The sequence below is a fragment of the Heterodontus francisci genome, chromosome 1 (assembly GCF_036365525.1).
Source record: "Heterodontus francisci isolate sHetFra1 chromosome 1, sHetFra1.hap1, whole genome shotgun sequence".
Lineage (NCBI taxonomy): Eukaryota > Metazoa > Chordata > Chondrichthyes > Heterodontiformes > Heterodontidae > Heterodontus > Heterodontus francisci.
In genome coordinates this window covers 268833834-268859040 of record NC_090371.1, presented here as the reverse complement: position 1 = coordinate 268859040, position 25207 = coordinate 268833834, and the positions used below count along the sequence as shown (strand labels likewise).

The 25207-nt window shown below is 42.9% G+C and overlaps 1 protein-coding gene across 7 annotated transcripts in view; it reads left to right on the top strand.

Moving 5' to 3' along the window:
- Positions 1-25207, top strand: part of LOC137376263 (protein Hook homolog 3) — a 155638-nt gene that overhangs the window by 62665 nt on the left and 67766 nt on the right. For all 7 annotated transcript variants that reach the window (XM_068044485.1, XM_068044464.1, XM_068044495.1 and 4 more), the window contains one exon: positions 2738-2821. In XM_068044485.1, coding sequence (XP_067900586.1) covers positions 2738-2821 — 84 coding nt within the window. The remainder of the gene's footprint in view (positions 1-2737; positions 2822-25207) is intronic.

The following is a 25207-nucleotide window of genomic DNA, read 5'->3' as shown; positions in this document are numbered from 1 at the left end:
TAGTCAGCCTAAGCTCGGTGGTGGGCAAATTATTGGAAAAAATTCTGGCAGTATAAATAATCATTTAGAAAATCATGGATTAATTCAGGAGAGTCAATATGGATTTGTTAAGGGAAGGTTGTGTCTGACTAACTTGATTGAATTTTTTGTGGAGGTAACAGGGAGGGTCGATGAGCATAGTGCTTTTGATGTATTGTACATGGATTTTAGCAAGGCTTTTGACAAGGTCCCACAGGGCAGACTGGCCAGAAAACTAAAAGCTCATGGGATACCAGGGAAAATGGCAAGTTGGATCCAAAATTGGCTCATTGGTCAGAAGCAAAGGTCGATGGGTGTTTTTGTGATGAGAAGACTGTTTCCAGTGAAGTTCCACAGAGCTCATTACTGGATCCCTTGATGTTTGTGGTGTGTGTATGATATGTATGCATCAGTGTATTTAGACTTAAATGTAGGGGGCATGGTTAAGTTTGCAGATACTTGACACACAAAAATTGACACACTCGTTGTCAGGAAGAAAGCTGTAGTCTGCAGAAAGATATCATGGACTGTCAGGGAGGCAGAAAGGTGGCAAATGGAATTCAATTGGAGAAATATGTGTCAAGGCATTTGGGGAGGGCAAACGAGGCATAGGAATACGCAATAAATGGTAGGAATCTGAGAAGCGTAGAGAAACAGAGGGACCTTGGAGTGCATGTCCACAGATTCCTGTAGGTAGTGGGGCAGATAGATAAGGTGGTTAAGAAGGCATATGGGATACTTTCCTTTATTGGCTGAGGCATAAAGTATAAGAGCAGGGAGGTTATGCTAGAACTGTATAGGGCGGCGCAGTGGTTAGCACCGCAGCCTCACAGCTCCAGGGACCCGGGTTCAGTTCTGGGTACTGCCTGTGTGGAGTTTGCAAGTTCTCCCTGTGTCTGCGTGGGTTTCCTCCGGGTGCTCCGGTTTCCTCCCACCGCCAAAAGACTTGCAGGTGATGGGTAAATTGGCTGTTATAAATTGCCCCTAGTGTAGGTAGTTGGTAGGGCTTATGGGATTACTGTAGGGTTAGTATAAAAATGGGTGGTTGTTGGTCGGCACAGACTCGGTGGGCCGAAGGGCCTGTTTCAGTGCTGTATCTCTAAATAAAAAAAAATATATAACACTAGTTTGACTGCAGCTAGAGTAATGTGTATTCTGGTTACCATATTACAGGAAGGATGTGGTATCACTAGAAAGGGTACAGAGGAAATTTCTGAGGATGTTGCCAGGAATGGAGAATTTTAGCTCTGAGGAAAGATTGGCTAGGCTGGGGTTTTTTTCCCATTGGGAGAAAAAAAAGAGGCTGAGGGGATATTTAATTGAGGTGTATAAAATTGAGGGGCCTAGATAGAGTGGATGGGAAGTAGATATTTCCATTAGTAGAGAGGTCAGTAACTGGGAGGCATTGATTTAAAGTAATTGATAGAAGGATTAGAAAGAAAGATTGCCATTGATATAGCAGGCTGGATTTTAAGGAGCTCTTGACATTGGGATCAGTGGCTGGGGAATGGGGGTGGAATTGTTGGGGGGGAGGGTGCCTAAAGATGGCCCTGAATGAGGCCCGCCATGGACCTTGATACTGCAGGGCCCAGCCCGATATTACAGCTGGTGGCGAGGCCTTGCAGTACGCCCTCCCCCCACATCACTCAGCGATGGAACCGCAATTTAAATATAGTGAAATAAGTGAATTAATTAATCTCACGTCGCCTCCTGATGTCCCGCTGCAATCTTCGGCCCGGTGGCCGGTACTGCCACGCCTTCGGATCTCTGTCCCGGGAAACGAGGCTGAACGCTTGTGGGGAGGCAGGATCAGTGTGCAGGAGTGGGGGGGAAACGGGGTCAGATTAACATGGGTGTAGGAGATGGTGGGAACGGTTTAGTTGAAAGTTTGGGGTGGGAAGGTCAGATGGTAAAGGTAAGTGTTTTGGGGGGAAAGGGCAAATAATTAATTTAATATAGGGGTGGGAGAGGGGAAAAAGAGATGTATTTATCTATTTTAATACCATTTCCCTTTAAATATTTAAATTTCCCAGTAGGGCTGACAGCCCTTTTAAAAATGGCGTCAGCACCTGCACACAGGCAGCTGACACCATTGCCGGAAACGGACAGCTCACCCCCTCCACGTGATCAGGGTGGGGGGGCAACCCACCTCGGCTATTTAAATGAGACGCCGCTCTTGGAATCGCAACAGCTCTTTGGCATATTTTTTTCGCCAGGTTTATAAAATTCAGCCCAGTGCCTTTCACGACCACCGGACACCTCAAAGCACTTTACAGCCAATGAAATACTTTTGAAGTGTAATCACTGTTGTAATGCAGAGGGGAGTTGAATTTTATTTTCACACAGAGGAATGTGGGGGGTCTGGAACGCACTGTCTAAATGGGTGGTAGAAGCAGAAACCTTAATTGCATGTAAAAGGTAACTTGGATATGCACTCGAGGTGCGTTAACCTACAGGGCTTGGGATTAAGCTCGATAACACTATTTCGACCGGCACAGACACAGTGTGGCGAATGACCGCCTTCTGTGCTGTTTTTCTATATTTCTGTGATAAACCTGAGGCCCAAAAGATGGAAACTCATGCATGGAAAAATTGTTCGAGGGATTTGTAATTTTCGGGCATACAGAAACTTATCAGTGCATTACCTGTACGCACGTGCTATCAATCTCTGCATTGTGGTGTTTAAATAAGACTCTCTTTCATTTGCATTCTTTCCTAGTTGAAGAAAATCACTGAAGAGCTAAATGAAGCTTTGGCTGCCAAGGAGGAAATTTCACAAAGATGCCATGAACTGGATATGCAGGTACATTTGCATCATTCAGTCAATCTTCTATTTTGACTTCGCTCCAGAGTTGTTAGTTTCTGAAATGGACTGGCTTCATGAGACCTGTTTTAACATTCTATCTAAGTAAACCCTTAGTTCTCAAGGACTACAGCAGTTTCAGAAGGTGGCCCACCACAACTTTCTCAGGGCAACTAGCTAGGGATGGGCAAAAAACATGGCCTTGCTAGTATCATCTAATTCGTGTGAACAAATCACAAAAATAGAAACTATCTTTGGTGTAGTGACCTAGAGTGGTGATCGTAATTTCATAAATACTGCCATCTGGATTTACACGCTATTTTGATTTCTTGTGTTCTGGGAGGTTTAATGAACGAGATGCTGAAAGTTTTTGCTGAAGGACGATAAATTAGTTGGCAGGACTTTAGTGATGAGATAGCAAGAACAAGCAGGTATTTTAGATTTTTTTTCTGATTGTGCAACTCTGGACTTGCTCAGAGGTTCAGCGCATAGAATGGCAGAATTAGGAGCTAGGCTATTGAATGGTGTTACATAGCCATTGTAGAGGGGAGGCGGTGGCTTAGTGGTAATGTCACTGGGCTAGCAACCAGAGGCCTATGCTAATGCTTTGGGGACATGTGTTTGAATCCCACCGCTGCAGACGGTAAAATATGAATTCAATTAATAAAAAAAAATCTGGAATTAAAAGCTAGTCTAATGGTGACCATGAAACCATTGTCAATTGTTGTAAAAACCCATCTGGTTCACTAATGACCTTTAGGGAAAGAAATCTGCTATCCTTACCTGGTCTGGCCTGCATGTGACTCCAGACCCACTCTTAAATGCCCTCTGAAATGGTCTACCAAGCAACTTAGACTTTGTAGCAGTTTGATCCAACTAAGAAAAGGAATGAAACCGGATGGACCACCCAGCATCGATCTAGGCACCGGAAATGACAACGGCATACCCAGCCATGTCAATCCTGCAAAGTCCTCCTTCCTAACATCTGGGGCTTCTGCCAAAATTGGGAGAGCTGTCCCACAGATTAGTCAAGCAACTGCCTGACATAGTCATACCATCACCATCCCTGGGTATGCCCTGTCCCACTGGCAGGACAGACCCACCAGAGATGGCAGCACAGTGGTATAAAGTCGGGAGGGAGTTGCCCTGGGAGTCCTGAACATTGACTCCGGTCCCCATGGAGTCTCATAGCATCAGGCCAAACATGGGCAAGGAAACGGCCTGCTGATTACCACCTACTGCACCGCCCCCGCCGCGCACCCCCCCCCCCCAACCTCGGCTGATGAACCAATGCTTCTCCTTGTTGAACATCAATTGGAAGAAGCACGAAGGGTAGCAAGGGCACAGAACGTTCTCTGAATGGGGTACTTCAATGTCCATCACCAAGAGTGCTAGACTGGGTCTGTGGCAGGTGGTGAGGGAACCAAGAAGAGGGAAAAACCTACTGACCTTGTTCTTACCAATCTACCTGTGCAATTGCATCTGTCCATGACAGTACTCGTAGGAGTGACCACCACACAGTCCTAGTTGAGATGAAGTCCGGTCTTTACATTGTGGATACCCACCATCGTGTTGAGTGGCACCACCATTGTGCTAAATGGGATAGATTTTAAACAGATCTAGCAACTCAAAACTGGGCATCCATTAGATGCTGTAGACCATCGGTAGCAGCAGCAGAATTGCACTCGACCACAATCTGTAACCTCATGGCCCAGCATAATCCCCACTCTACCATTACCATCAAGCTGGGGGATCAACTCTGGTTCAACGAAGAGTGCAGGAGGGCATGCCAGGAGCAGCACCAGGCAGACCTGAAAACAAGGTGTCAGCCTGGTGAAGCTACATAGATAGGGCTAAGCAATCCCACAACCGACGGATCAGATCTAAGTCTGCAGTCCTCCCACATCCAGTTGTGAATGGTAGTGGACAATTAAACAACTGGCAGGAGGAGGCTCCATAAATATCCCCATCCTCAATGATGGGGGAGCCCAGCACATCAGTGGAAAAGACAAGGCTGAAGCATTTGCATCCATCTTCAGCCAGAAGTGCCGAGTGAATGATCCATCTCAGTCTCCTGCTGAGGTCCCCAGCATCACAGATGCCAGTCTTCAGCCAATCTGATTGACTCCACATGATATCAAGAAATGGCTGAAGGCACTGGATGCTGCAAAGGCTATGGGCCCTGACAACATTCCGGCAATAACACTGAAAACTTGTGCTCCAGAACTAGCTGCGCCCCTAGCCAAGCTGTTCCAGTACAGTCACAACACTGCCATCTACCCAGCATTGTGGAACATTGCCCAAGTATGCCCTGTACACAAAAAAACAGGACAAATCCAACCTGGCCAATTTCCGTTCTATCAATCTACTCTTGATCATCAGCAAAGTGTTGGAAGGGGTCGTCGACAGTGCCATCAAGCATCAAATGCTCAGCAATAACCTGCTCAATGACGCTCAGTTTGGGTTCCGCCAGGGCAACTCGGCTCCTGACCACATTACAGCGTTGGTCCAAACGTGGACAAAAGAGGTGAGGTGAGAGTGACTGCACTTGACACCAAGGTAGCACTTGACCAAGTATGGCATTAAGAAGCCCTAGCAAAACTGGAATCAGGGGGAAAACTCCACTGGTTGGAGTGATACCTGGCACAAAGGTTGTGGCTGTTGGAGGTCAATCATCTCAGTCCCAGTACATCACTGCACGAGGTCCTCAGGGTCATGTCCTAGGCCCAGTCATCTTCAGCTGCTTCATCAATGACCTTCCCTCCATCATAAGGTCAGAAGTGGGGATGTTCGCTGATGAATGCACAATATACAGTACCATTTGCGACTTCTCAGATACTGAAGCAGCCTGTGTCCAGATACAGCAAGACCCATACAACATCAAGGCCTGGGCTGATAAGTGGCAAGTTACAGTCGCGCCACGCAAGTACCGGCAATGACCATCTCAAACAAGAGAGAATCTAACCATCTCCCCTTGATGTTCAATGGCATTCCCATCGCTAAATCTCCCACTATCAACATCCTGGGGGTTACCATTGACCAGAAACTGAACTAGAGCAGCCAGATAAATACTGTGGCTACAAGAGCAGGTCAGAGGCTGGGAATTCTGCAGCGAGTAACTTGACCTCCTGGCTCCCCAAAGCCTGTCCACCATCTACAAGGCACAAGTCAGGAGTGTGATGGAATACTCTCCACTTGCCTGGATGGGTGCAGCTCCAACAGCACTCAAGAAGCTCGACACCATCCAGGATAAAGCAGCCTGCTTGATTGGCACCCCATCAACCATCTTCAACATTCACTCGCTTCACCACTGATGCACAATGGCAGCAGTGTGTACCATCTACAAGATGCACTGCAGCAACTCACCAAGTCTCCTTTGACAGGACCTACCAAACCTGCGACCTCTACCACCTAGAAGGACAAGGGCAGCAGAGGCGTGGGAACACCACCACCTGCAGGTTTCCCTCCAAGCCACACACCCTCCTGACTTGGAACTATATCGTAATTCCTTCACTGTCGCTGGGTCAAAATCCTGGAACTACCTTCCTAATAGCACTGTTGGTGTACCTACACCCCAAGGACTGCAGCAGTTCAAGAAGGCAACTCACCACTGCCTTCTCGAGGGCAATTAAGGATGGACAATAAATGCTGGCCTAGCCAGTGATGCCCACATGCCATGAATGAATTTAAAAAAAAGAATTCTGGATCTGCAATGTATTCTGGTGAAGTATCTATGTATTAACTATCAGAAAGTTGTTTGATGTGAGTTCAGGGATCAGCAGGCCACATTGCACAAGATATATGGAGCATTAAATCTGTGGACATGGTATAATGTAAGTTCACCAGAGTGATCTCAGAGATGGAAAACTTGCAGTTACTGTTTTATTCTCCCCTATCGCTGAGTGTGGAAAGAGGTTAGACGAAATTTCTTTAGAGAATGTTATTGGAGTGTGGAATGCTTTGTCAAAAGGAATATCTGAGCCAAAGGCAATTGTCTTTTAAGGAAAATTGGATAGAGGAGTGAAGTAGCAAGCTAGATAGTGGATAGGACTATAGAAGTTTACAAAAAGGAAGGTGGCCGTTTAGCTTATAGTGTCAGAGGGTATACGATGCACGTCAGGTGAATTTTTCAAGCGAAAACCGAGCCAAATACAACAAGTTGAGAGGGGAAGTGAAGAGGAAGTTAAGTTCGGCAAAGAACGAAAATTAGAATAGAATGGCAGTTAATATAAAAGAGAACCCAAAAATCTTTTCCTGGCATGTAAATAGTAAGTAGTTAATAAGAGGTGGAGTGGGTCCTATTAGAGACAAAGTGAGTGATATATAGGCGCTGGGCAAGGCTAGAATACTTAATGAATACTTTGTATTGGTGTTTACTTAGGAAGAGGATGCAGACAAAATATCTGTAGAAGCGGAGATGGTAGAAATAATGAATGGGTGAACATTGATAGGCAGGATGTACTGGAAAGGCTGGCTATGCTTGGAATGGATAGGTTGCCTGGTCTGGGTGGTTTGCATCCCAGATTGTGACAGGAAGTTGGGGTGGAGATAGAGAAAGGGATTACTGTAATCTTCCAGTCTTCCTTATATACAGGGGAGGTGCCAGAGGATTGGAGAATGGCAAATGTGACACCCTTATTCAAGAAAGGGTGTAAGGACGTTCCGGGTAACTACAGGCCAGTCAGTTTAGCATCATTGGGGTATGGTTTTAGAAACAATGATCAGGGTAAAAATCAACAGCTACTTAGAGAGGTTTGAGTTAATTAAGGAGATCCAGCATAGATCTGTAAAAGGCAGATTGTGCTTGACTAACGTAATTGAATTTTTCGATGAAATAACAGAGGAGGTTGATTAAGGGAATGCAATGGATGTTGTCTATATGGATTTTAAGAAAGCATTTGGCAAAGTACCACATAAAAGGCTGAGTAACCAATTTAAGGCTCATGGAATAGAAAGGTCAGTTTCAGTTTGGATAAAAAAATTGGCTTAAGGACTGAAAACAGCGAGTTGAGGTAAAAGATTGTTTTTCAGACTATTTGATGGTAGACTGTGGTGTTCCCCAAGGGTCGGTGCTAGGACCGCTGCTTTTTTGATATATATAAATGACTTGGATATTGGAATATAGAGTAAAATTTCAAAATTTGCTGATGATATCAAACTTGGAGATGTGGCAAACAGTGAGGCTGATACCAATTGACTAAACAGAACATAGGCTAGCAGAACAGGCAAATAAGTGCCATATGGAATTTTAAACAGACAGGTGATACATCTGGCAGGATAGGGAAAGGCACAGTACTGAACAGGGTGCAGGAACACAGGGAACTGGGAGTTCATGTGCATAGATGTTTGAAGATGGCAGGAGATATTGAGGGAGTAATCAGTAAAGCAGATCGGATCTTGGGCTTCATAAATAAGAAGTATTGAGTACAAAAGCAGGGAAGTTAATGCTGAAGCTTTATAAAACTCTAGTTAGGCTCAGCATAGTGGGGAAAGTCTTTGCTCGAGTCGCTCTGAACAGGCTCCAGAAGCTGGCCGAGCGCGTCTACCCTGAGGCACAGTGTGGCTTTCGTGCAGAGAGATCGACTATTGACATGCTGTTCTCCCTTCGTCAGATACAGGAGAAATGCCGTGAACAACAGATGCCCCTCTACATTGCTTTCATTGATCTCACAAAAGCCTTTGACCTCGTCAGCAGACGTGGTCTCTTCAGACTACTAGAAAAGATCGGATGTCCACCAAAGCTACTAAGTATCATCACCTCATTCCATGACAATATGAAAGGCACAATTCAACATGGTGGCTCCTCATCAGAGCCCTTTCCTATCCTGAGTGGTGTGAAACAGGGCTGTGTTCTCGCACCCACACTTTTTGGGATTTTCTTCTCCCTGCTGCTTTCACATGCGTTCAAATCCTCTGAAGAAGGAATTTTCCTCCACACAAGATCAGGGGGCAGGTTGTTCAACCTTGCCCGTCTAAGAGCGAAGTCCAAAGTACGGAAAGTCCTCATCAGAGAACTCCTCTTTGCTGACGATGCTGCTTTAACATCTCACACTGAAGAATGCCTGCAGAGTCTCATCGACAAGTTTGCGTCTGCCTGCAATGAATTTGGCCTAACCATCAGCCTCAAGAAAATGAACATCATGGGGCAGGATGTCAGAAATGCTCCATCCATCAATATTGGCGACCACGCTCTGGAAGTGGTTCAAGAGTTCACCTACCTAGGCTCAACTATCACCAGTAACCTGTCTCTAGATGCAGAAATCAACAAGCGCATGGGTAAGGCTTCCACTGCTATGTCCAGACTGGCCAAGAGAGTGTGGGAAAATGGCGCACTGACACGGAACACAAAAGTCCGAGTGTATCAGGCCTGTGTCCTCAGTACCTTGCTCTACGGCAGCGAGGCCTGGACAACGTATGCCAGCCAAGAGCGACGTCTCAATTCATTCCATCTTCGCTGCCTTCGGAGAATACTTGGCATCAGGTGGCAGGACTATATCTCCAACACAGAAGTCCTTGAAGCGGCCAACACCCCCAGCTTATACACACTACTGAGTCAGCGGCGCTTGAGATGGCTTGGCCATGTGAGCCGCATGGAAGATGGCAGGATCCCCAAAGACACATTGTACAGCGAGCTCGCCACTGGTATCAGACCCACCGGCCGTCCATGTCTCCGTTATAAAGACGTCTGCAAACGCGACATGAAATCGTGTGACATTGATCACAAGTCGTGGGAGTCAGTTGCCAGCATTCGCCAGAGCTGGCGGGCAGCCATAAAGACAGGGCTAAATTGTGGCGAGTCGAAGAGACTTAGTAGTTGGCAGGAAAAAAGACAGAGGCGCAAGGGGAGAGCCAACTGTGCAACAGCCCCAACAAACAAATTTCTCTGCAGCACCTGTGGAAGAGCCTGTCACTCCAGAATTGGCCTTTATAGCCACTCCAGGCGCTGCTTCACAAACCACTGACCACCTCCAGGCGCGTATCCATTGTCTCTCGAGATAAGGAGGCCCAAAAGAAAAAAAAAAGAAGAGTATTGTGTCCAGTTCTGGTCACCACTCTTTAGGAAAGATGTGAGGGCCCTTGAAGGGGTGCAGAGGAGATTTACCAGAAAAGTTCCAAGGACAAGGGATTTTGATTAGAAGGTTAGGTTGGAGAAGCTGGGGTTGTTCTCCTTGGAGAAAAGGAGATTGAGGGATGATTTGATGGAGGTGTACAAGATTATGATAGGTTTAGATAAGGTAGACAAAGAAAAACTGTTCCCATTAACTGATGTTACAAGGGCTAGGGGACCTAGTTTTAAGGTTTTGAGCAAGCGATGGGGGAGTGGGGGGGGGTGCGGTGTGAGGAAGAAATTTGTTACGCAGCAGGTGGTAATGACCTGGAACTCACTGACTATGAGGGTAGTAGGAGACGATGAATGATTTCAAAAGAAAATTGGATGGGCACTTGTGGGAAACAAATTTGCAGGGCTATGTGGTTAGAGCAGGGGAATGAGACTGACTGGATTACTCTGCAGAGAGCTGGCAAGGACTGATTGGCCTCATTCTGTGACGTAATGACTCTATGGTGAACAGTGCCCGTCCCGTGGCTTCTGTTTTGTTTCTCCTGTCCTTACTGTCCCTTTGCATTCTTTTGTCTTTTTTTCTCCTCTCTCCATGTCACAGCTGCATAACGAAGGCTGGTTAAGCATACTAAAGAACTGTTGTATGATGTCATAAGTTGCCATTCTATGGCTCTAGTCTACTGGCAGGAAGTTAATTGTGTTAACACCTTTTAGTTTGGATATCAATGTAGATTTGCATATTTTCTGAACTAAATCTGACGCATAGGGCTGGATTTTACATCGGACGGACAGGAGCTGGCCACTGATGTAAAAGTTGGCAAACCCGCTTCTGCCCAGCCGGGGATCCGACCTGCATTTTACTGGTCCCCGGGCTTTAATTGTTCCGAGGCGGGACTTCCACCCGCTTGAGGGAGGATGTCCCACCTCAGTGAGCTGCCGGCCAATCATCGGGCCGGCAGCTCTTAGTCCCAGCAGCACCACCGGGAGCGGTGGCCACTGTTGGGACTGCAGCCCAGTCGAGGACATGGAGTCAGGAGTCCAGGTAAGTTAGGGTTGCCTCACCGGGCTAATTGGTCGCACCACGGCAAGGCAATGATGGTCGTTTGGGAGGAAGGGGGGGCGTGTCCTTGTACACCAGTCGCTGAAAGCAAGTATTCAGGTGCAGCAAACAGTTAGGAAGGTGAATGGTATGTTGGCCATCATTGCAAGAGGATTTGGGTACAGGAGCAAGAATGTCTTACTACAGTTATACAGAGCCTTGGTGAGATCACATCTGGAGTATTGTGTGCAGTTTTGGTCTCCTTATCTTAAGGAAGGATGTTCTTGCCATGGAGGGTGTGCAAAGAAGATTTACTAGGCTGATTCCTGGAACGGCAGGATTGACTGAGCAGAGATTGGGTCGACTAGGCCTATATTCACTAGAGTTTAGAAGAATGAGAGGGGATCTCATAGAAACCCATAAAATTCCAACAGGACTAGAAGGCTAGATGTAGGGAGGATGATCCCAATGGCTGGGGAGTCCAGAACCAGGGGTCACAGTCTCAGGATATGGGGTATGCCATTTAGAACTGAGATGAGGAGAAATTTCTTCACTCAGAGGGTGATGAATCTATGGAATTCTCTACCGCAGAAGGCAGTGAAGGCCAAGTGATTAAATGTATTCAAGAAGGAGATAGATATATTTCTTAACGCCAGAGGGATCAAGGGATATGGGGAGAAAGCGGGAACAGGGTACTGAATTTGACAATCAGCCATGATCTTTTTTGAATGCCGGAGCAGGCCCGAAGGGTCGAATGGCCTACTCCTGCTCCTATTTTCTATGTTTTTTCTATGTTTCTATGTCTCATGTCCTGGGGCTGGTGGGGAAGTGGGGGGGCCCTCAATTGTGCACCCTGTGCCCATTTGTCTGGGTCTGCCCCCCCCCCCCCTCCCGCCACAGTGCGCTGAGAGGCCGCCAGGTTTCATTGGATGGCCTTTCACGTCTCCCGGACGCCCACTTGCCATGGATAAAATCCCTGTGGAGGCGGGCGAAGGCCCTTAACTGGCCATTAAGTGGAGGGAGTGGGTCGCTGAGGCTTCCCGGAGCCTCCCGCTCAATTTTATGCCAGCCCCCAGCAGCCCCCCCTCCCACCATCCAGCTCGCTGGGGTGGTGTAAAATTCCAGCAATAATGCTTCACAATCTTATTTGCTTAACAGTGAGATTTCGTCTTTCAATATTTGTATTTTACAAGAAAGATACTGTCGAGTAGGTAGATCCTGAATTAGTTAAAGGTGAGATTTAAGATGTTGTAATAAGTGAATGGAAAGTATTAAAGATATTATTTAAGCTAAAGGATGACAAGGTGGCAGGACTTTATGGGGTAATTCCAAAGATCCTGAAGGGAATGGAGCGGGAAGTTACATAGTTGCTACAAGCAGTATTTCATAATGCTATTGAGAGTGGTTAGGTGCTGGAGGACTGAAGATTGGTCAATGTAATACACATTTTCAAAAGGGAAGCCACAGCTAACAAGGATAATTATAGGTCAATTACTTTAACATGGTACGGAAACATTTGAAAATGTCGAAATATCTAGGTGAAGAGAAAATAATTAGAAGCAGTTTATATCGGTTTCAGAAAGGAAGATCGTGCTTGACGTGCCTAATAGTTCTTTGAGAAAGTGACAGATATGGTGGATGGGAAAAATGCAGTTTATGTGGTGTACACAGATTTTCTGAAATCCTTGACAAATTATTGCACAAGAGACTATTGGAGAAGATTAATGAGAATGGTATTAGAGGGAAGGTAGACAATTGGATTGAAAACTGGTAGGAAAATGAGTAGGAGTTGAGGGCACTTTCTTTGGGTCATTGAAAGAGAGTCCCAAAGGGGTTTTGGTCTGGGATCACTTCTGTTTACTGTGTACATCAATGATTTTGATATTGGGTTAGAGAGAATGGTGTCCAGATTTGCAGACAATATTAAAAAGTGAGGCATAATAAATAATTTTACGGACCAAATGAAGGTGCAAGGAGATATTGATAGTAGAATGGGCCCAAAATTCCAGATGGAATTCAGACCATTATTGTGAGATGATGCATTTTGGTTTAAAAAATGTAATACTTTGTGGCAACAGGTGTAGAATATGTGAGACAAAATGTAATGGTGAATCTTTATAAAACTTTACTAAGACCTCGGTTAGAATACTTTGTACTCAAAGTTTTGTACTCCACACTAATGGCAGGATGTTGAGACAATGGAGGAAGTACAGTCTGGATTCACTAGGATCTTGCTTGGTTTATGGAAATAACATACAAAGATAAATTTTGAAAAATAGGAAATCTGTGTTTCCAGTTGGGATTTGGAATGAAGTGATACAGATATACAAATAAATAAAAGATTTAAGACAGAGCACAATAAACCTTTTATTACATCAAGAACTGTGCAGTTGTAGAATACACTATCAGAGTTGGTGATTGAAGCAGAGACCACTTCAACATTTTAGGACTAGGTTGGATAGATGGTTGAACAAAAAGGGAATAAGGGAAGTGGGAACAGGGTAAACACATGGAATTAAGACTTACTGCTCTTTTGGGTGTTCTACACCAACACAGACTATATGGGTCTAACAGCCTATTTCTATCCTGTAGCTTCTATGTAATTCTACATGATGGTTTAAAATCTTTGAAAAGTAAATGTGAAAATATTTATTGCAGAGGATTATCTTGGGTCTGATTGCAGTTTGTATCTCAACAATTCTTTGACAAATGTATTTCTATATATCCAGTAATTTACTGACATTTAGATTTCATTGCATAATGCAGTTTTCGGCTTGAGAAAAAAGTTCTAGTATTACTGTAGCCAGTGAAGATATAGTGGCGCAGTGGTTAGCACCGCAGCCTCACCGCTCCAGCGACCCGGGTTCAGTTCTGGGTACTGCCTGTGCGGAGTTTGCAAGTTCTCCCTGTGACTGCGTGGGTTTCCGCCGGGTACTCCGGTTTCCCCCCACAGCCAAAGACTTGCAGGTTGGTAGGTAAATTGGCCATTGTAAATTGCCCCTAGTGTAGGTAGGTGATAGGAAAATTAAGGGAAGGTGGGGATGTGGTAGGGAATATGGGATTAATGTAGGATTAGTATAAATGGGTTGGTCGGCACAGACTCGGTGGGCCGAAGGGCCTGTTTCAGTGCTGTATCTCTCTATGACTCTATGTTGTCTCAACATTACTTTTTGATATCATTGGAAGGTTGTCCACACTTGTGTTTCTCAGTGTATCTGTTACTTAACTTAATTAAAAAATGTAATTTTATGAAGAAGTATGGATCTTTATTTTAGAGCATAGTAAATAGGTGTGTCAGTTTAACGCAATGGTTTAATCTACAAGTTCAGATTACAGTTATAAACTAAGCTTCCTCCTTGTATTTCTCCTTTCAACAGCACAACTGCAGACACAATGATGCTTGCTTGTTGAAGTACATAATGACAAAGGGAGCTTTCACATAACTTTAATTTTCCTTGATTTCAGCACAGTTTTGATGCTTTGTCCCTAAATCATCTATCATGTATAGTTTTACTTGTATTGCTGATTTTTCCTCTTTTCTGTGTCCTGTTTGAGATTAAATTTTAACATCCTTCAACTTTGCCTTGCTTTGAAGGCATACCTTTCTCGAGATGTGATTGCTAGACTGAGATTAGAGTGCAGTGAACTAGAAGAAAGGGTAAATCTATTCTTTATCTTTTCAACTTGTAGCATGCAGCTGGAGCAATGTATTAATACTATCCTTATCGGATCGCTAACTAATACTGCTTTGGTTGTTTGTTGTGTTTGCATTTTATCTTTCTCCAAAATTAATGGACATGGCTTTTAACAGCAGCTTAAAAGAATAGCTGCATAGAATTATAGACCCCGATATTTACAAGGAGACTGGGAGGGTGGAAGGTAGTGTAGGGGCAAACTTGGTAAGGCCAAAGATGAGGAAGTCCTGCTGAATTTAATGGTATGACCTTGTTATAATTGACAGGCTAGTAAGAGAGAAAGCCAGCGGACGTAGGGCACAGCCGGGACCGTTCAGGATGGTTCCTGGCAGTCGAGAGGGGAGAGAAGTAGAGATAGGGCTTGGAAGGTGGACCATCGCAGGAGAATGGGAGGTAGAGATCAGGGCTTGGGAGGTCACCATCGTGGGAAGTTGGGAGCTAGAGATTGGGACTGGGGATGGGGATGTTGGGGAGAATAGAGGGAAGTTGCTGATCATGCGAGGGAGAGTGTGGCCTCGATTGGCCGAAGGGAGGTTGAAGGATTCCTTGAAGGGTCGGGAGAGCATACCTGCTCCAAGTTGGGTTACTTGCATGACACTAAGCCTGCCATTTAAAAATGGTGACGGGCGTGTATGTGGTAGGTTAGGGTTCCCCATTTAGCAAATTTTATAACCTCCCCGCCCCCCCACCTCCCCCTGTTGAGGGAAGATTAATATTGAAGCCATAGTGTTTTACAGCACAGGAGGAATTTTGGGCCATTATACCTCAGCTGTCTGAGAGGGTCATACACAGTCCCATTTCCCAGCCTTTTTCTGTCGCAAAAATTACAGTATGATTTGGAGAATATATGTAAGTGGGGCAGAACAATGGCAGATGAAGTTTAATATAGTTAAGCGTGAAGTACTGTGCATAGGAGGGAAAAATGAAATTTAAAGGGCAGTCATCAATAGAATGTTGAACTATATAAAAGCAGAGGAATATGATGGAGAAAGACAAGAACTATAACTTGCATTTATAAAACATCTTTAACGAGTAGTAAAATATTAAAAGCTGCTGTTGGAACAATATCAGACAAAAATTGACACTGAGCCACATAAAACGATACTAGACAGATGACCAAAATCTTGTTCTAAAAGGTAGGTTTTAAGGAGTGTCTTAAAGGACGAGAGAGAGAGAACTCTTAAGTGTTTAGGAAGGACATTCCACAGGCTAAGCAGCTGAAGTCACAGCTGCCATTGGGTGCGGCATTGTAAATTGGGGATGCATAAGAGGCCATTGAAGGAACCAAATATCCTGGAAGGTTGGAGGGCTAGAGAAGGTTACAGCGATAAGGAGGGGAAAGGCCATGGAGGAATTTAAATTCTAGGATAAGAATTTTAAATTCAAGGCATTTCCATACCCAAAGCCAATGTTTTTCAGAGAGCATAGGGATCTGGGTGAGTGAGACTTTGTGGGAGTTCGGCTACAGACAAGCAGAGTTTTGGATGAGCTATATAGAGGATGGGAGGTTGGTCAGGAAACTTAAGAATAATTGAACTTTAAGGTAACAAATCATGGTTGAGCGTTTCAGCAGCGGATGGGCTGAAGTCAGCACAGAGACAACGATGTGGAAGCAGGCACTCATTTTGATGGCGAGGTCATTGGGTTGACAACTCAACTCATGGTCACAGAGAACAGTCTAGTTCAGCCTCGGCTAGATAGGAAGGGAGATGGAATCGATGGTGAGGGAACACAGTTCAATTCTCAGTTTGTTGACCATGACTGAGATGTTATTTATTATTTAGCAAATGCAAATCCCCAAAACCAAGTGATAGTCTCCTGATTTGCTGAGCTTAAGGTGATTAGTCTGCCACTTAGTCTGTAGAGGAGATACTCCTCGGTAATGTACAGCATTGTTTGTGTCTCTCCACAAATGTATGAGGCCCCGGTGGTGGAAGTTGGCTGTGCAGGCTGGTCCTGAACCTGTTTAGCAAGGACCACTTTTGCCATGGTAGTTCAAAGCCTGCCAACTAAGACAAGTGATATGGAATGACAAAATTAACAACAATAATAGATAACTGCACAATAGACAATGTTACTGTTCCTAAGTAGTGTCAAGAAAAGTTCATTGGGCCCAATAAGTACCCCTCTCCATCCACCTCCCCACCAATCACTCATAATTCAACACCATTTTCAAAGAGACTGAGAGTAATTTATCCAACTTTGACGATGATAGAAAGCTCGGTGGGAATGTAAGCTTTGAGGAGGATGCAAAGAAATATAGATAGGTTAAATGAGTGGGCAACAAGGTGGCAGGTTGAGTATAATGTGGGGAAGTGTGAGATTGTTCGCTCTGGTCGTAAGAACAGAAAAACAGAATATTTTTTAAAAGGCATGAAACTTTTAAATGTTGATGTTCAGAGAGACTTGGGTATATTCGTACAAGGAATGTAGAAAATTAGCATGCAGGTACAGCAAGAAATTAGAGCAGCAAAGGGCATGTTGGCCATTATTGCAAGGGGACTGGTGTACAAGAACAAGGAAAACTTGCCACAATTGTATAGGGCTTTGATGAAACCACACCTGGAGTAGTGTGTGCAGTTTTGGTTGCCATAACTAAGGAAGGATATACTCGCCTTGGAGGCGATACAGAGAAGGTTCATTATATTGCTTTCTGGGATGAGAGGGTTGTCCTGTATTGAGTGGCTGAGTAAGTTGGGCCTATGTTCTCAGGGGTTTAGAAGAATGAGAGGTGATCTCATTGAAATGTACAAGATTCTGAAAGGCTTGTTCGGGTATACACTGAGTGGTTGTTTTCTCTGACTGGGGAATCTAGAACATGGGGAGAAAGCCTCAGGATAAGGGGTCGATCATTTAAGACTTAGATGAGGACAAATTTCTTCATGGAGTGTTGTAAATCTTTGGAATTCTCTACCACAGAAGGTTGTGGATGCTCTATTGTTGAGTATATTCAAGGCTGACATAGATAAATTTTTGATCTCAGGGAATCGAGGGATTTGGGGAGCAGGTGGGAAAGTGGAGTTTAAGCAAAAGATCGGTCATGATCATAATAAATTATGGAGCAGGCTGGAGTGGCCATCTGCCCCGTTTTCTTGTTTTCGCTCAACCCATTCTCAACAGAAACTCATCTGTTCTTTTGTGGCTGATCATATATATCCACACTTCAGTAAATTCACCTGCATCCTATTATTCTTTAAATTAGGGGCTCTGAGCCTTTTTGCTTCTGAGGCCCCTCCTCCCTTGTTATAAAAGTTCAACAGACACCATGTAACACATGTATTTTCTCTATGTTTAATTATAACTAATTTTTATATATTTCTGTTTTACTTAATTAATGTGAAACTTGATGCTGGTGCTGAGTAATAATTTTGTCAAGACATGGAGGTATCTTTGACAAGCAGATGTGCACATTATGTCAGTGTTGGATGTGGCTCAATACTTTGTTTTCTTTGATGTCACTGCTGAAAATCCAGCTTTGTGCAAGTAGTCTGTACTAAATGAGAGCAGCACTTTGTGTTGCACAAGCAGCAGTGCTATATTCTTTAGACCATTTGCACCAGGAGCAATTAGTGCCTCCACTGGATAATTCAAACAAAACGGTTGGTGCGCCATCCTGAAGCATGGATGTGTCAGATGTGTGGGTGGAGAAAGGTTGAGAGGGAACGGTAATAAATTAAACATCACACGGTCATAAAATAACATTTTATTGTTGGATCTAAATAATGAAAATGCATTAAATATTGTCAGCAGTTAGTTTTCATGCTGAATTTGTATTTGAAATGTTTGCTCATGGGAGAGAAGTGAGAGCTCAGGCTAGTCTCATGACTGACATGGTGCAGACTGGCGCCAAATAGCGGTAGGTCAAAGCTGAGTCAGTTTGGGGGCTAGATTATTGATGTTGCAAGAAGCAGTGGGCCGGTGGCAGCGGCCCCCTTGAAATCTACACGCGGACCCTAGGGGGTCGCTGACCCCAGGTTGAAATCCTCTGTTCTAAATGTCAGTAATTACCTGTTTTAAATATTTTCCAAAAGAATATCAAATTTCTTAACTCTGGCTTCTCTGCCAGTAAATGGTGCTTAGGGGGAAAAAAGCTGGGTTAGAATCCTGACGGAATAGACTTCTGCCCTAAATTTTGACCACGAGCATTGATCTGCCTGCATTCAACCCTTGATCTAGGGGTGCTTGATCTCCTGATTTCAATTTACACCAGCAGTAGCTCTGATTACCCTCTGCTACTTATCAATTGAGTACCAAAGTCCATTTCATCACTAACCCAAATGGCAAGTTGTTCAAGTCTAGTCTTGAAGGGTCTTTTTTTCACCACTACTCCCTATAATTCACTGACAGCTTTTTTAATGACTAGATTATTCCTTCACTCCACTATCTTTAGCTTCCTAGGCCCTAAATTCTGGAATTCCATCCTTAAACCTCTCTGCCTCTCCATCTATCTCTCTTCCTTTAAGACATTCCTTCAAACCTATCATTTTGATCAAGCTTTTAGTCTTAATGTCTTTTCATTGGCTCAGTCAGTTTTTGTCTTATTACACTCCTGTGATGTGCCTTGGGGGATGGTGTGGAGGGGGGGACATTTTACTGTACTAAAGGTGCTATTTGTACGGCATGGGATGGAGACGGGATATGAATGGTTGAAATAGAAAAAATGGAAAAAGACATGTCAAGAAGACGAGAGGAACTTAAGAAAATTTTAGACTCTGAAATTGAGGGGATTTTTTTTTTAAATGCAGGAGACGGTAACAAGTGGAAAGAAATATATTTTAAAAAAAAATAAAGAATGTGGTAACAGCAAAGGACTGCGCTACAATTTCGGGTTCGCTGTAGGTTTCTAATCAGGTTCAAAGCTGTCTGTCACTTCCTTAAGTAGCCTGGCTGCTTGCTTTATTTTTGCAGAAGTTGACACTCTGCTATCAAGGTAGCAGGTTCTAGGCATGCTTATGCATGTGCTCTCCTTTAATCTCCCTGAAGCTCCAAGTTAACAACAAATAGGCAAAACATTGCTTAGTTCAGGACACAGAATATTCTGGATACTTGGTCTAGGGTCACTGACATTAATTGAAAAACCCTATTAATATAAGATTGATATCACAAGAAAATGGTTATATGAAATCTAATGGGTAGGTGTGAACACTTTGAAAATGGGAAATCCTGTAGGGGAGGTGTTTACATAGGAATTATCAACAGAAGTCATGACAGACTGACAGAATTTAATAATATATTAGATTTCCCTTGGTATTCCTCCTGAATCAGAAGATTTGCTGTTTTATAACAGGGGTGTCAGTAATGGGAAAGAATTGATTCTGAATATACAATCCTAAAATGTAATCAGTTCTTACCACAAGTACGTTGCTTTCAGGTTCAAAGTGACATCAGGTAAAGATAAATCTAAAGGCATTATATTTGAACGTGTGAAGTATCTGTAACAAAATAGATGAATTATTTGCAGAGATAGAAATTAATGGGTTTCACCATTACAGAGATGTGGTTGCAGACTGACCGAGGTTGGGAACTAAAGATTCCAGGATACTTGACTTTTAGAAGCAATAGGAAAAATAGAAAAGGGCTGGTGTAGGGAAGGTGGCCTTGATAATAAAGGGTGGGATAAAGGATATATGCAATAGTAAGAAAGGATCTTAGCTTGGAAAATCAAGCTGTAGAATTAGTTTGGGTGAAGTGAAGAAACAACAAAGGGCAGAAAGCATTGATCAGACTAATTTATAGGCTCTTTAACAGTATTTGTAGTGTTGGGCAGAGTATAACTCAGGAAATTAGAGGTGAATGTAATATGGGTAATGTAATATTACTTGCCCGTTTGGTAAGATTCACAGGACTATAAGTAATATCCGAAGGAAATGTGGGTTTTTATTATAACTTAACTAGAACATAAATATGCAAACAGTTACAGCATGAGCACATCTAAACATGTCTCATTTTGTTGGGCTCCACCCACAACTCCCAGGTCACGTGTGACACGACGTCACTTCCTCTAGTGATTTTCACTTACAACTCTTAAGATGGTCCGCTCTTAAGGTGGTCCCTTCTTGAGGCTGTCCCACAACAGATAACTGAGCAATCACAGGGGACTTTAGTTTTCATATAGATTAGGAAAATCAAATTTAGGAACATAGGAGCAGGAGTAGGTCATTCAGCCCGCCGAGTCTGCTCTGCCATTCAATTCGATCATGGCTGATCATCTAACTCAACACCACTTTCCCGTACTATCACCACATCCCCTGATGTCATTAGTATCCAGAAATCTGTTGATTTCTGCCGTGAATATGCTCAATGCTTGAACTTCCACAGCCCTTTGGGGTTGAGAATTCCAAAGATTCACCACCCTCTGAGTGAAGAAATTCCTGAAATGGCCTACCCCTTATTCTGAGACTATGTCTTCTGGTTCTAGACTCACCAGCCAAGGGCAACATCCTGCCTACATCCACCCTGTCACGCCCTGTAAGAATTTTGTACGTTCCAATGAGATCACCTCTCATTCTTCAAAACTCTAGAGAATACATGCCCAGTTTCCTCAATCTCTCTTCATAAGACAAGACAATCCCGCAATCCTAGGGATTAGTCTAGTGTACCTCCGTGCACTCCCTCTATGGCAAGTATATCCTTCCTTAGATGAGGAGACCAAAACTGTACACAATACTCCAGGTGCAGTTTCACCAAGACTTTATACAATTGCCGCAAGACTTCTTTACTCCTTTACGCAAAACCCCTTGCAATGGAGGCCAACATACCATTTGCCTTCCTAATTGCTTGCTACACCTGCATGCTTGCTTTTAGTGACTCATGAATAAGGACACCAAGTCCCTTTGGACATCAACACTTCCCAACCCCTCTCCATTTAAGAAATACACTGTCTTTCTGATTTTTCTATCAAAGTGGATAACTTCACACTTATTCACATTATATTTCATTTGCCATGTTCTTGCCCATTCACTTAGCCTGTCCAAGTCTTCTTGAAGCCTCCTCACAACTTACATTCCCACCTAGTTTTGTGTCATCAGCAAATTTGGAAATATTACATTGGTCCCCACATCCAAATCATTTATATAGATTGTAAACAGCTGTGGCCCCAACACTGATTCTTGCAGTACCCCACGAGTAATAGCCTGCCATCCTGAGAATGACCCATTTATTCCTACTCTCCGTTTTCTGTCTGTTAACCAATTCTCAATCCATACCAGTATATTATCCACAATCCCATGTGCTCTAATTTTGTTTACTAACCTCCTGTGTGGAACCTTATCAAAAGCCTACTGAAAATCCAAATACACCACATCCACTGGTTCTCCTTTATCTATGCTACAAGTAACATCCTCAAAAAAAACTCCAACAGCTTTGTCGAACATGATTTCCCTCTCAAAAATCCATGTTGACTCTGCCCAATCATATCATTATTTTCTAAGTATACATTTGCAGTAATAGCATGTAGGATGAGATCATGGAAAGTATACAAAGTAGTTTTCTAGATCGGCATATCGAGGAAGCAACTAGGGAACAGTATATCTTAGTTCTACTATTGCGCAATGCGAAAAGTGGTTAATTAATAACCTCGTAGTAAAGAAGCCTCAATAGAACTGTGATCATAATATGATAGAATTTGATGTTGAGTTTTAGAGTGATTTAATCAAGTCCAAAACTAAGGTCGTAAATCTGACGAAAGCAAACTACATAGCTGTGAGGGACGAGTTGGCTAAGGTAGATTGGGAAATTAGATTACAAGATATGAAGGCAGATAATCAATGACAAACATTTAAAGAAATGATTCATAATTTGCAACAAATATATAATCCCTTAAAGAATAAAAAACCCCATGGAAAAAGTGGTCCAACCCTGGCAAGCACGAGAAGTTAAAGATAGTGTAAGATTAAAGGAAGAGGCTTATAGTATTGCCAAAAAGAGTAGTAAGCCTGAGGATTGGAAGGACTTCAGAAATCAGCAAAGGATTACCAAGAAATTGATAGAGAAAATAGTATGTGATAATAAAATAGCATGAGACACAGATACATATTGTAAAAGATTATATAGGTATGTAAAAAGAAAGAGATTAGGAAAGTAAATGTTGGTTCCTTATAGCAGAGACAGGACAAATTATAATAGGGAGTAAGGAAATGGCAGAGACGTTAAACAAATACTTTGAATATGACTTCATGGTAGAAAACACAAAGAAAAATCTGGAAATAGTGGAGCTTAGTGCAAATGAGGAACCTAGGGTTATTAGTATTGGTAAAGAAATAGTATTGAAGAAATTAATGGGAGCTGAAGTCGACAAATCCCCATAACCTGATGGCCCGCATTATAGAGTTTTAAAAGATGTAGCTACAGAGATAGTGGATGCATTGGTTTTGACCTTCCAGAATTGCCTAGTTTCTAGAACAGCCCCCATGGATTGGAAAGTAGCAAATGTAACCCCACTATTTAAGAACGGAGGGGGAGATAAAACAGGGAGCTACATATCAGTTAACCTGACATCGATAGTGGGGAATAGGCTGGAAATATTAAAGATGAGGTAACAGAGTAATTAGAGAATCATAATATAATTTTGCAGAGTCAACATGGATTTATGAAAGGGAAGTAGTGTTTGACAAATCTCAAAGTTCTTTAAGGTTATAATTCAGGGTAGAAATGGGGAGCCAGTGAATGTAGTGTAGTTGAATTTTCAAAAAAATATTCCATAAGGTGCCACACAAGAGTTTATTACAGAAAATTAGGGCTTATGGGATTGGGGGTAATATATTAGCATGGTTTGAGGATTGGTAAAAGGACTAAAAACAGCAGGTATAAATGGGTAATTTTTGGGTTGGCAAGCTGTAATAGCAGCATCCTCCAAGGATTAGGGCTTGGACCTCAGCCATTTCTAAGTCATTGATAGATTGTATGAGGGGACCGAGTGCAACGTATCCAAGTTTGATGACATTACAAAATTAGGTGGAAAAGTATGCTGTAAGGAGGCTGCAAAGGGATATAAACCGGTTTTGTGAGTGGGCAAGAACATGGCAGATGGAATATAATGTGGGGAAATGCGAAATTATCCACTTTGGAAGGAAAAATAGCAAAGCAGAATATTTGTTAAATAGTCATAGACTGGGAAATGTTGGTATTCAGAGGTACCTGGTGTCTTTGTGCATGAATCACATAAAGTTAAAACACAGGACAGCAAGCAATTAAGAAGAGAAATGGTACATTAGCCTTTATTACAAAGGGATTGGCTTAGAAGAGTGAAGAAGTCTTACTACAGTTATATAGGGCTTTGGTGAGACCACACCTGGAGTACTGTATGCAGTTTGTTATCCTTACCTAAGGTAGGATATACTAGTCTTGGAAGGAATACAACAAAGGTTCACTAGACTGATTCCTGGGATGAGAGGATTGTCCTATTGTTACGACCAAGGCAGGAGAAGTGCACTGTTTATTTTAGTCCCACTTCTCCACAGGTCACAATATATATTTAAATTTTCCCACTTACCAATACAGTCAAGCATATACTCTATTTTTCCCAGAATAAAAGACACCTAACCGGTTTCTTTAATAAACAACAAAATTATCAGTTTATTATAAACCAAGTACTAACTAATAATGAAGTAAAACATACACACAAATTGAAATATTAAATCCCCTTATTTATCCTAGCCCTCACTCATACACACATACTGGTTAACCAGGAAAAGAAGGGATTTTTGTTTACAGCTGTTACAAACAAATAGAAGGAATTTAAAAAAACACTTTAGGCTGAAAAGAAGATATGGAAAGATGTCCTTTATTTTGGTTAGGCGTCCCACATGCATTGACGGCTGTCAGTGGGATCTTCGTAGAACAGTTCTTTCCAGGCAATGTTGATGATCAATTTGGGTAGGCTTTCCAAGAGATGCAGCTGCAGAGCCTCCAGGAATACAGCAACAGAGGTTTCAGTTCCCACACATTTGATGCAAAGGTTTCTTCAAATACAGGAGGAAATAGGAAACTGCCACACTGTATGCAGGGTTGATTTTCAAGAAAGAGAACACAGCTGTTGGACTTCTGGCAGACAAAAATCAACTGGCTTTTTTTTAAACAATTGAAATTGAAAACATTCCAGAAGTCAAGTCTCCTGATGTCCATAAATCTTTGCCTGTCACTCCTTTGTAAACACCTCTCCAAGTCAAAAGCAACTCCTGCTGGGTTATTTGAAAACAGTGCCTTCCAGTAACTGTTTACAGGTCAAACTCAGTCCAAACCTTCTGGTGACCTTTTTTAAAAAAAAAACAAAGTTCCAGCATCTATGGAATCCTTGCCAGTTTTTGAACAAATATTCTCAAAATTTAACAAAAAATGGAAATACCCATAACACTATGAGGAGAGATTAAGTAGGCTGGACCTATATTCCCTAGAATTTAGAAGAATGAGAGGTAATTTCATTGAAACATATAAAATTCTTAAGGGTTTGACAGGGCAGAGGAGGATATTTCCCTTGGCTGGGGAATCTAGACCTAGGGTTCACAGTTTCAGAGTAAGGGATTGGAGTAATATATTGGCATGGATTGTAGTTTGGTTAATGGACAGAAAATTGTGTCAGCTAAGTCACTGATAAG